The sequence below is a fragment of the Chlorocebus sabaeus genome, chromosome 9 (assembly GCF_047675955.1).
Source record: "Chlorocebus sabaeus isolate Y175 chromosome 9, mChlSab1.0.hap1, whole genome shotgun sequence".
Classification (NCBI taxonomy): Eukaryota; Metazoa; Chordata; class Mammalia; order Primates; family Cercopithecidae; genus Chlorocebus; species Chlorocebus sabaeus.
In genome coordinates, this window is record NC_132912.1 from 127106757 (window position 1) to 127119670 (window position 12914).

At 53.9% G+C, this 12914-nt stretch overlaps 1 protein-coding gene across 2 annotated transcripts in view; it reads left to right on the forward strand.

Moving 5' to 3' along the window:
- The window catches only part of LHPP (phospholysine phosphohistidine inorganic pyrophosphate phosphatase), a 151361-nt gene that overhangs the window by 53183 nt on the left and 85264 nt on the right, over positions 1-12914 (forward strand). For both annotated transcript variants that reach the window (XM_073019437.1, XM_007964340.3), the window contains exon 6: positions 2145-2236. In XM_073019437.1, the coding sequence (XP_072875538.1) occupies positions 2145-2236 (92 nt within the window). The remainder of the gene's footprint in view (positions 1-2144; positions 2237-12914) is intronic.

Below are 12914 nucleotides of genomic sequence, written 5' to 3' on the forward strand. Positions count from 1 at the left end.
GATCCTCCTACCTCAGCCTCCCACAGTGCTAGGATGATAGGTGTGAGCCACTGTGCCCCTGCTCATCTCACTTTCAGGAACTCTAATTGCATGTACATCAGGCCACTTGAAGTTGTGCCATAGCTCACTGATGCTCTGTTCATTTTTAAAAATAATTTTTCTGCCTCTGTTTCATTTTGGGTAGTTTCTATTGCCATGTCTCCGGGTTCATTAATCTTTCCCTCTGCAGTATCTCTTCTGGCATTAATCCCACCCAGTGTATCCCTGTCATTGTAGTTTTCATCTCTAGAAGCTTGATTTGGATTTTTTCTTTTATCTTCCATTTCTCTACTTTTGGAGCATATGGAATACTATTACAAGGGCTGATTTAATGCTCTTGTCTGCTCATTCTCACCTCTCTGTCAGTTCTTTCTCAATTTGGATGGACTCATCTTTCTCCTCCTTCTGCATGATATTTTCCTTCTTTGCACGTCTGATCATTTTTTATTGAGTGCCAGACATGATCAATTTTACCTTCTTTTTGGGTGCTGGATATTTTTGTGTGCCCATAAAGAATTGCAGACTTTGTTATGGGATGCAATTATATTACTTGAAACAGTTTGATCCTTCCAGATCTTGCTTTTAAGATTTGGGGGCAGCACCAGAGCAGGGGTTGCCCTGGATGAATTATTCCTCACTGCGAAGCCAGCGGCTTTGAAGATCACACTCAATGCCCCGTGCGTCGTGAGTGAGCTTTCCCAGCCTGGCTGGTGGGGACATATGCAGTCCTGTGTGAGACACAGGCACCGTTTTCTCTAGTCATTTGGTGTGGCTCTTTCCCAGACTCAGGGAGTTTCCTCCCTCACGGGTGCTAGCAGTGGTCTGCTGAGCACTTGAGGGGACCCTCCACTTTCTCCACGGCTTTTTGTCCATGCAGCCTTCGCCTCTCTGATTCCCTGTCCTGTGGACTCTGCCCCTGGGACTCCCCAGAATCCTAGCTTTGTCTCCCCAATTCAGGGATCCTACTGGGCTCTACCTGGGTTTCCCTCTGTATTAGTCAGCCCAGACTGTCATACAAAACACCACAGACTATGTGGATTTAATAGCAGAAACTCTTTCTCACTGTTCAGGAGGCTTGAAGCCTGAGATCAGGGTGCCGGCAAGTCCAGTTACTGATGAGGGCTCTCTTCCCGGCTTGTAGATGGCCGCCTTCTTACTGTGTCCTCCCATGGCCTCTCCTTTGTGCTTTTGTGGAGTGCACTCCAGTGCCTCTTCCTCTGGTAAGGACAGCAGTCCCATCAGATCAGGGCCCCCTCTGACCTCCTTCAGCCTTAATGAATTACCTCCTTACAGGCCCTGTCTCCAAATACAGTCACACTGCAGTCTAGCGCTGCTTCTTCAAGTGAATTTGTGGGGGACAGACTTCAGTTCACAGCACCCCTCCTGTGCCCACAGTCTGGAAGCATCGAAGGCAGTATGCTGGGGACAGTCACAGGAGCCCACCTTGTTTGTTTCCTGCGTCTCAGAAGTCATTGTCCTTCATTGCTTGATGTCCAGTGTCCTGAAAGCTGTTGTTTTCATCGTTTGGTTTTCTGGTTTTCTCAGGTGAGAGAGTGTATTCCAGAGGCTGCTTTTTGAAATGATACCCGGGCTGCGAGCATTTCCTCTGTGTATGTGTGAATTTTGGTTGGTCTGTTATTTTGTTTTTAAGGCAATACCTTCCCCATTGAAAGCAAAACCTATATAAAGCAAAATTTACGAAGATATGCCAGAGATTTGCTTCACTTTCACAGAATCAAGGGCAAATAACCAGGTTACAGAGTCTTTAGGGGCAGGTGGAATTTAGCGTGTGTTCCAGCGGAGGCCAGGCAGCGTTCAGCATCCCCGCACGTCCTTGGGGTGCCAAATCACTTTGACGTCTGCTGATTGATTTCAAATTGCACAAATATATAGCGTTCAAAGCCATGGCCTGCAGGGGCAGTGTGAGATATATTCAAGGTGGGTTGACTTTTAATCAATACGATGACAATATTATCTTGTTTAATTTGTATGATGGTGGTTTTAAACATCAAATCAAGCCATTTATTACGTCAAAAAAAGATGAAAGAGCCCAGGAATAAAACTCTCCTGACATCACTTCTGAGCATATTTCACTGCCGTGACAGGCCGTCATGATTGGGGACGATATCGTGGGCGACGTCGGCGGTGCCCAGCGGTGTGGAATGAGAGCGCTGCAGGTGCGGACTGGGAAGTTCAGGTCAGTGCCAGCGGGAGTCATTTGTCCACCTTCCTTCCAGGGGATGACCATGTTCTCATTCTGTTTTGTTCTTCAAAATAAAGGGGGTATTTTTCCAAATCAAAGAGCAGTATGTGGGCATTCACTGTCTTGTATGTAATGGACCTCTCAGAACAGAGCTGGGTGGTCTTTTATAGCAGACAGTGATAACGTAGAGTGGCTTTTGATACAGGGTCTGGGTTTTGAAACGGTGTGCAGTGCGGAGAAAAATAAGCAAAGGCACTGTCCCTCCTGGCGGCGGCCCACCGGGGAGTTAGGCCAAATTTGTGCTGCTGTCCCTTCGGCAATTTGATCAGACCCTGCACTGTGGCAGTTACAGCTGTGGGCACTCAGCCCCTTGGGCAGCCTCCCTCTCCTTTTGTTCACCTTCTCCACTCTGAGAGACACAGACAGCCTGGAGATGACAGAGGGTTGCTCAGGGATGCCCTGGAACAGAACCTCCATCTCGAGAAGAAGCTTGTGTTTTATTTGCTGGCAAAAGTCTGCCTGGTCGGAGCAGCTGTCAGGGGTTGGGAGCTCCCGGGCATGTGGAGGGCCCTGTGGTGCCTGAGCTTCAGCTCACCTGGTCATTGAGAGGATTTTGAACATCAGAGTGTTGCCTGGCCTTAGGCTAGATGGTTTCTGTTGTGGCCATTCAGAGAATGCACATCTTTTCTGATGCTGGGGAGACTTGGTTGAAACATGGTTACCTGGGGGTACCTGGATTTGGGGTGGGGTGGGAGCAATTATATTCGTGCTGAGAGATCCACCTAGGCAGGACCAGAGAAGACAGATCGAGGGCCTGACCATGCGCTGAGGTCTCTCCTGCAGGTTGGGGACCGTGGCTGAGTGCAAGGTGAGTGAGGAATGCTCAGCGCACCTGGGTCTACGGTCAGGAAGTTGGTCCCTTCCAGCTACCTCCCAGACCCTCCCAGGCTTGGGGGCCCCCATGGAGCCCCCAACATGTATGACATATGGGCCTTCTTTCTTTCTTGAAGTTGAGTTTTGTGGCTCCCCTTGGTTAGGCCTGGCCTAAGGGAGTGAGGGAGACCCCACTCACAAGCCACAGGAGCATTTCTTCTAAGAGACCAGCCAGGGGTCCCCCAGTCCCCAGTCCTGCCTTTCCTATAAAGGTTGCAGAGGCTGGTCCTGCTGCTGCTCCCAGGCGAGGGGCTATCCGCTGACAGTGGACCTCGGGGCCCTACAATTGATGACAGGCGCTGCCTGGCATCAGCCATCAGGAGCCCAGCCCAGCACCTCGTGCATCTCAGGGCACGTCTGTGACCCGTGAGCACAGGTGGCGCCTCCCTGCTTGGGAACGCAGCGGTGTGACTTGGCAGGAAGTGGAGGGGAGAACCGTACCTGTTGTATACTGGGCTGCTTCTGGTTCCTTGGAGGAGACACATGTTTGCCCTGGATGCCACCTCAGCTGGGGTCTTTCTGGCCAGCCCAGGCCAGGTGCCCCTATAAACTGATAATGGGCCTCTGAGGAAGGCCCCTCACAGCCCACAAATGCAGGTGGGCATGAGGGAGGCTGTGACCACCCTATGCCAGCAAGGGTTGGTGCTTTTCAGATTCCGGTTACCTGCATGCCATTTAAAAAAGAGTATGAGGTGGACGTTCCCCCATGACACTGTCTCCCGGAGAGAGATAAACTGTTTTTTGTTTTTTTTTTTTGAGACAGAGTCTCACTCTGTTGCCCACGCTGGAGTACAGAGGTGCAATCTCAGCTCACTGCAACCTCTGCCTCCCAGGCTCAAGTGATTCTCCTGCCTCAGCCTCCTGAGTATCTGGTACTACAGGTGTGCACCACCATGCCTGGCTAATTTTTGTATTTCTAGTAGAGACAGGGTTTCACCATGTTGGCCAGGCTGGTCTCGAACTCCTGACCTCAGGTGAACCACCTGCCTCTTCCTCCAAAAGTGCCCGGTTGATAGGCATGAGCCACCGCGCCTAGCCCCAGAGAGAGAAATTCCGTCAACAGTTTGCCGAATCCTTCCACATCGCCTTGTCTGCATGGATAAACAGACTGGTAATATCTTGGTTTTTTTCTTTTTACAAAAATGTGACGATATTGTTTGGCAGCCTCCTTTTTCCTTGAACACTGTTTTATGGCCTCTTTCTACAAGCGTCTTCGTAATGGTTTTTTTGGTAATTTTTAAAATTTCAGTAGTTTTTGGGGAACAGGTGGTTTTTGGTTACATGGATAAGTTCTTTAGTGGTGATTTCTGAGATTTTGGTGCACCCATCACCCAAGCAGTGTACACTGTACCCAGCGTGTAGTCTTTTATTTCTCACCTACCTCCCACCCTTCCCCGCAGCCCCCAAAGTCCATTGTATCATTTTTATGCCTTTGCATCCTCATAACTTAACTCCCACTTACAAGTGAGAACATACAGTGTTTGGTTTTCCAGTCCTGAGTTACCTCCATTCCTTGAGGTCTCCAACTCCATCCAGGTTGCTGTTAATGCCATTATTTCGTTGCTTTTTATGGCTGAGTAGTATTCCATGGTGTATATATACCACATTTTCTTTCTTTCTTTCTTTTTTTTTTTTTTTTTTTTTTTGAGATGGAGTCTCACGCTGTCACCCAGGCTGGAGTGCAGTGGCGTGATCTCGGCTCACTGCAAGCTCTGCCTCCTGGGTTCACGCCATTCTCCTGCCTCAGCCTCCCGAGTAGCTAGGACTACAGGCGCCTGCCACCATGCCCAGCTAAATTTTTGTATTTTCAGTAGAGACAGGGTTTCACCGTGTTAGCCAGGATGGTCTTGATCTCCTGACCCCGTGATCCACCCACCTTGGCCTCCCAAAGTGCTGGGATTACAGGCGTGAGCCACTGTGCCCAGCCTCTTTCTTTTTTTTTTTAACTTTTAAGTTCAGGGGTACATGTGCAAGTTCATTACATAGGTAAACACGTATCATGGGGGTTTATTGTACGGATTATTTCATCACCCAGATATTAAACTTCGTACCCATTAGTTATTTTTCCTGATCCTCTCTCTCCTTCCCTATCCACCCTCCAACAGGCCCCAGTGTGTGTGTTGTCCTTTGTGTCCATGTGTTCGGATGCTGTAGGAAAGGAATCAGTGTAGTTCCGGGCACACAGCAAGCCCTCAGCAAATGGCCAGGGTGGGGAGCACATTCAGCCACTACCATCTATATCTATCCGTATCCATCCGTATCTGTCCATATCCACCTAGCTCCAGACACGGAGTCACTTGCCTCTGTTGAAGAGAATGGGACTTAGCCCGTTTGTTCCTAACAAGATTTGAAATGTCGGATCTTTTGATTTGTTTGTAAGGATGCAAATCTCTCTTTGTTAACATGCAGGACAAAGGGAGAAGAGCGTTAGCTTGGCTAAGGTGGGGATCCAGCCACTGGGGGAGGCCACACGGGCATCAAAGGAGGTGGGGCTCTGCGTGTGTGGGTGCGCCCTGGTTAAAGGGATGGGAGGTCTCCCAGCCTCTGGAGCTGCGCTATCAGACACAGGAGCTGCGAGCCGCAGGGGTGACTTGTAGCTCGTCCACAGTGAGACGCACAGGAAGTGTAAAATACACACTGGATTTCAGAGACTGGGTGGGGAGAAAGGATTGTTAAAGAGCTCATGAGTTTTTTTTTTATATCGGCTACATGTTGAAATGCTGATATTTTGTGTTAATTTCGCCCGTTTATTTAAATTTTTGTTAACGTGAATACTAGAAAAGGTTCACTGGCCTCTGCAGGAGTGTTGGTGGCCCCAGGGGGCAGCTGCCCTCCTCCTGCACTGTCCCCTTCTCCCTCTAGATGGTACTCTCGGTGCACAGATACACTGAAGTGCTGGAGGGGCATGGGGTCCTGGATGAGCCGGGCTGCGGACTCTGATGGGATCTCGCTCTCTGGAGGGCCGTGCTGGGCCTGGAAGGGCCTGCGTGGTGCTCCCTGTGGATGTGTGGCCGGCCCGGGGCCAGCAAACAGCCTCTGGAGTCAGCCGGGCACCTGCCACTGGGCCGGCATCCCTTGCTTCCAGGAAATGCCCCCAGCCAGGCTCTATTGAGCAGCACCTCACCCTTCCAGGGCACCCCAGCCCTCTGGCACCTCAGCACGGCCCTGTTCTGCACAGAGGTGAGCCCCTTAGGGGCAGCAGCTGTGTCTCCTCTGCAGCCGAGGCATGTTGTCGCAACCCTTTGCTGAGCCTCTCCTCTCCTGTGAGTGGCCCAAAGAGGCCTCACGGGAGCCAGTGACCACTGGATGGGTCAGCTGGGCATCAGAAGGCCTTCCGGGCTCTGTCCTTTGTTGGTAGCCTTGGCCTAGCCTTGGCTGAAATGGGAGAGTGAAGGGGGAAGGGGGGTGGCCTTGTCCTGGGCCCAGGTGGCAGAGAGCCCTGCAGTGAGTAACTGCGCCCACACTTGGTTTGAGGCCAGGGCAGGATGGGGAGGCCGTCCAGGCTGGAGCAGCTGGCGGGTGGGGGCAGCGGTCAGTCCTGCCAGTCACTGGCACCGGGAAGGGAGGGAAGCTGGAGGGCTGACTGAGGCCTCCCACTGGTCCTCCTGCAGGATGTGCCCTCAGCCACGGTCTTCTGGTACGGAGCACACACACGTGCATTCACTTACATGTACACACACATACACACACACACGATTGTGTTTCTGAGGCAGCTGTCAGGAGTCTGAGAGGCCGAGAGGTGGCTGAGGAGTGGGATTCGGCCGCTCACTGGCAGTGAGATCTCCTTGTCACCTTGGATGTATCCATTTCTCTTGATTTCATTATAAAATGGCCCAAAGAGAGTGAAGCCTCGGGGTTAGGAGAGACTGCGGGTGGCTTAGCTCCGGAGGGAAAGTTTTGCAGGGCCAGCTCCCCAGGAAAGCATCATCCCTGGGCAGCGGGGTCCGGAACTTGGCCCAGCAGGGCTGCGCAAGAGCCCTGGACAGGGAAGCACAAAGCTTTCTTTTCATACCTGCTCCGTGTGGAAATCCTGCCCAGCCAGGGTGCGGCCCTCACCTGGATGGCAGGTAAAGGCCTTCTGGGTGTCCCCCGCCTGCCCTGTTCCCAGGACTCCTGGTGCATTGGACATGGCTGCTCCCCTGGACCCCTCGAGGTCCCATCCAGCCACAGCATTCCTGCTGCCCAGGCCCTGGACAAGAGTGTCTCCTCCGTGGGGGGTCCTGTGCCGTGGGTGGCAAATCCTCATGGATGAGCGCTGCAGCTCCAGAGGGTGCCGCTGCCCTGCCGCGAGAGGCCTTTTCAGATGGGCCACCTAGGACCTTGGCCAAGGCCATCTGGCAAGGTTTTACAGAGGCTGGACTGGAACCTGGGCGGGTGCTTTTGCCTGCACTTTTCCCTGCTGGAATGTCCTGCCCTCGGGGCCACATTTTGCAGTAGTCACAGGGCCCGCCTCACTCCGGGGCCCAGGCAGGGCTCTGCCTTTGGATGTGGGTTCCGGTGGGTCAGTGCACTGTTGCCCATGCCCCGCCCGCAACACTGTCGCCCCGCCCTGCTTGCCTGCCTGTCAAGGCAGCCCTCATCTTCCTTGGAGGATGGGGCTGGGCTGGGACCCTGTGGCCTCCCATTCTGACAAATGAGTAGAGGGAAGGGACGTTTGGCCCAGTTCCAAGGCGCCCTCTCTGTTCTCTGGACAAGGAAGAGCCACTGGCACGTCTGCGCCACAGACCCTTCCTGCCTCTCATATCCCCACCAACCTGTCTTCCTGTGGACATGCCAGAAACCAGGCAGTGTGGCCCCTCAGCATCCCCGTCACTCTGTTCCCTGTTCCACGCCACACCCCGCAGCCACCGCCCAGGCACAGGCGCACCCCGCAGCCACCGCCCAGGCACAGGCGCCACTGCCTGGGAAGCCCCTGCACTAGTCCTGGAACTGCTGTGTAAATAAAGCAGCCGTGCGGGACTCACCTCAGGGCTTCTCTTATTGTTTACCCAAGGCTGGCAGATGTGTTATGAGCCCAGAATGTTCTTGACAAACAGCTTGCCCTTCCAAGAGGGAAAGTTTCCTGGACCGTGATTCCCGACGTCCTGCAAGGTCCCTTCTAGCTGGAGCCTGGGTGCTGACGTTTTCCCCCAGCAGGGCGGCCTGCCGATCTAGGATTCCAGCTGTCTTGCGCAAAGCTGGAAGATGAGGGGCTGCAGGGTGCGTGGCTGTGGAGCTGGCTGGGTGGGGAGAGAGAGGGCCCCCATGCCTGACCCTCTACCTTGGAAGCGGCTGCCGTCAAAGCAGCACCTTGTCCCGGGGCTTCCAGACTTCGCAGCCATGGACTTCAGAGTGTTTCCTGTCAAGAGAAGGCTGTGGATTCGCTTTGGAACACGACAGATTTTTCTTCTGTGCCACGTGGAGTGTGAGGGAAGGAAGTGAACCTGGTGTTAATTTTTCAGCAGTCACATGTCAAAGCGAGTGACTAGCAAGGGGAGGTCCAGGCTGTGGTGGCCCTGGTCAGCCTTCCAGGAGTCAGGACCCTCCTCCTGCCCTCGTGTGTAAACAGACCAGCCAGAGAAATCCTGGCCAGCCCAGGTGGAGAGAAAGGGCCAGTGCTGGGCTCGGGAGACCACCCCAGGTTCCTCAGGCACTCTTCCTGGCAGTGCAGGGAAGGGCGATGGGAACAGGCCTGTGGAAAAATCCACTGTGCAATGAGTCCGTGAATCCCAGACATCCCCTCGGCAGCCCTCTGGTCCTGCCCGGGGTAGAGGCTGTGGCTTCTGGTGTAGGTGGGCACTTCTGGGCTCAGAGGGGTCACTTAGCTCACCTGAGGTCACACAGAGTGGGACACACCCAAATTTAAGCCTGTACATTTTTTTCTTTTGTCTCTTTTGGTAACAGCTTTATTGAGAAATAATTCCCATGCTGTATAAGTCAGTGGTTTTCATATATTCACAGAGTTGTGCAGCCATCACCTCAATTTTATAACATTTCATCACCCCAAAAAGAAGCCTCAAATCGTTTCGCTATTATTAGCAAAGTGCCCCCGCATTCCACCCAGCCCCAGACAATCACTAGTCTACTTTATGTCATGCTTTCCTTTTCTTTTTCTTTTTCTTTTTTTGAGACAGAATCTCACTCTGTCACCCAGGCTAGAGTGCAGTGGCATGATCTTGGCTCACTGCAACCTCCACTTCCCAGGTTCAAGCAATTCTCCTGCTTCAGCCTCCCAAGTAACTGGGATTATAGCCACACACTACCAAGCCCAACTAATTTATGTATTTTTAGTAGAGAGGGGTTTCACCATGTTGGCCAAGCTGGTCTCGAACTCCTGACCTCAAATGATCCACTGCTTGGCCTCTGAAAGTGCTGGGATTACAGGCATGAGCCACCATGTCTGGCCTTATGTCATACTTTCATCTGAAAAAATTTTAAAAATTAAATTGGCTCAGGAGTTTGAGACCAGCCTGAGCAACATAGCAAGACCTCGTTTCTATTAAAAATAAACATTAACCAGGTATGGTGGCACCTACCTGTGGTCCCAGCTACTCAGGAGGCTGAGACAGGAGGATCTCTTAAACCCAGGAGGTCCACAAGGCTGCAGTGAGCTATGATCATACCACTGCACTTCAGCCTGGGTGACAGAGCAAGACCTTGTCTCAAAAACAAATTTTTAAAAAATGTGGTAAAATATATATAACATAAAGTATGCCATTAAACAATTATGGTGTGATGTGAATACATTCGAATACATAGCATAATGAATAACAAAGCGAACACTCTCAGGTCAAGAACTAGGAGGCTATCAGCTCCCCGGAAGACCTAGTCCCTGATTGACACGCCCAGTCCTCCAGAGGCTGCCCCGCCCTGCTGAGGGCACAGTGGCTGCAGTGACTGGGCCTGCTCTGTTCTCCCACACGGCCGACTTCCCTCCAACACGGTGCTGGCTCTTCCTTCTCTGACCTTTATCCAAATGGATCACACACTGTACCGTTGAGCTGTGGCTTGTTCCTCGTGTCCTGTGTGGCTCGAACACCCCTCTCTGCCCATCCCTTGGAGGGAACATCTGGGTGGGTCCCAGTTTGGCCCTTCTGCACAGGCTGCCAGGAATGTTCTGGTTTTTGTCTCCTGGACACATGGGCGTGAGTCCTTCTGGGGCACATCTGCTGATAGATGCCAGCGCTGGGTCATGGAGGAGCATATGTTCAGCTTGACCAGATGAGGTCAGATGAGTTTACGTCCCCACCATGGGGGGCCCTGTTGCTCCCCGCCCCGACCTTCACGAGCTGTTCTGGGAGGGAGGTCCATGTTCTTCCCAGTTTATGGTCCTGGGAGGTTTCTGGACATTGTCGGCACATGGCAGTCCCAGACGCTGGGCCTCCTAAGAGAGCGGGGAGGAAACCCGAGGCAGAGGTGGGTATGTGAAAGGAGGCTGGTGGGGTCCACGTGGCTTAGCAGGTGAACGTGGGGTTTCCAGGGGCAGATACGCCGTCGTGGCCCCCATGGCTTTGTCTGGTTGGGGCAGCGTCAGCTTCCTCCTCCTCTGCTGGGTTTCCTGCCTTCTGTTGGCTGCTGCGGCAGGGCAGACAGGATTAGGAACGGTCGCCCTTCCTGGTACTGACCCTGTTTAGCATTCTTGGTTCCTGACCAAGGCTGCTTCGTGTCCAGGGCAAGAGGGGAAAGATGTTAAAACCTGAACGCCCCTGCTGGGCTTGGTGCCGCCTGTGGGGGAAACCAGTGGACTGAGGGCTGGTGGGCTCTGAGCTGAGGAAGGGTCCCAGGTGGAGGCCGGGAGGTGGCCGCAGAGTGAGGCCACAAGGCCTGGGGGTTGGCCCAGAAGGTAGGACCCCTGTAGGCAGCCTGCCAACCCCAGGAAGTTGCCTCCTGGGAACGTGCAGGTCCTTGAGGCTCTGGAGTGGTGTGACAGGGATTGAGGGAGCATCAGCAGGGCCCTCTCATCTCCCTAGAGCCGCTCAACAGATGTTGCAAGGCGCGTGCTCTGGGCCCGGTGCTCACACGTGCTCTTCTCCCAAGACACTCCCTGAAGCGCGTTCCCCAGGAGCTGCAAGGGAGATAACGCAGGTATGCCTCATGGTGGGACGCGTGCTCGTGCTTACATACACTCGGCCTCAGCTCGTCTACACCCTGCAACAGCCCAGAGAAGCCGCCCGCCTTCTTACCCCTACGATTTAGATTTGCAAATGGAAGCTCAGAGAGGTGGAGTAACTTGCCCAAGGCCACACAGCCTACCAGTGTCAGCGTCGGGATTCAAACCTACGTCTGCCTGATTCCAAGACCTGTGCCCCTGAACATTCTCAGGCCACCCCCCAATTAGCCAAGTGTCGCTGGAACTCTGAGCAGGGTCTGGGCCTCATAAAACAAGAGTAGCCAGTGTGAGTGCTCACAGGACTGGTCAGCTCCTGCCCTCCCCCGCTTTGGCCCCCTCCACACACACACACACACACACACACACACACGACCTGCTGCTGAGCTGGACATAAGCAGGACCTGGCTCTGGGGGCTTCTGACCTAGGGCAGGCCCTGAAGTCAGTCATTAGACCCCACCCACCCCACCTGAGAGCCTGGGGGAGACGTGACAGGTGACAGCCCCAGAAGCCCCATTACTGCTGCCTTTGTGGTTAAAGTCCACTGAACCCGAGCGCTCTCTTTCCCTCCAGTGTGTGGTGGGGAGGTGGGGGGGGGGGGGAGGGGACCCAGGAGGATCTGGGCAGCCGTGGCCGGGCCGCAACAAGCAGGGGAAGAAGGGGCCCATAGTGAGCTTGCAGCAGGAGCTGTGGCCACCATCCTAGCCAGGCTGGCCGCCTGCCCAAAATGTTCTCAAACCTTAACATGAAGCTGGGCCACTTGGGCTCTGCTGGATGCCCCCAGGGCTGCCAGAGCCTGTCCGCCGCAGGGCCCCTCTGAGAGCTGGAGTCTCACCTGAGTCCTCTCGCTGCCCACAGGGCTGGCCTCTGCGTTTCTGCTGCTGCCCTGCGGCTCGGGGACATGGCCAGAGCTGGTGGCACTTACAACCCAGGGGCAGGCAAGGGCACGTCCCCCACAGCCTTCACCGTCGCTGCTGTTTTCTCATGCATCAGGGAATCTGCATTTTTTATCCTTTGATTGCTACATCTTTTCCAGCCTGGAAAAGTAAAGAAGGGAGGAAAGGGGGCTCAGAGGCCCCTGAGTCCCGTCCCTGCAGACACAGCTGCACGCAGTTCTTATTTTCAGCCACCTTGCAGCAGTGGTTTCATTTGTGCGCAGGTCCCTCTGTGTCATGGGTGGGACCCAGGATGTGAACCCAGTGTGCTCCCCTAGCTCCATTGTCCTCAGGTTGGGGACAGCCAGGAACAAGGCCCCCTACTCCGGCCTCCAAATGTAGTTCCAGGCTGGAGTGCCCTGTGCCCAGGCCCAGCCTGGTGGCCCCGGGTGCTCTCCCTGACTTTTCATGAGCCCGGGGGCTGAAACCAGAGCAGCAGGGGGACAGAAAAGCCGAGCCCCACCCTCCAGAGGGGGAGTCCAGCTGCCCGGAGACCCCAAGAGCACCACCAGAATCTGGGTGTGAGACCCAGTCCCTTGCTGCGTGCTAACCATGTAACCTTGGACATGATCTCTTTGTGCTTTTTTTTTTGTTTTTTTTCTTTTTGAGATGGTGTCTTGTTCTGTTTTCCAGGTGGGAGTGCAGTGGCACCATCATGGCTCACTGCAGCCTCTAACTCCTGGGCACAAGTGGTTCTCCCACCTCAGCCTCCCAAAT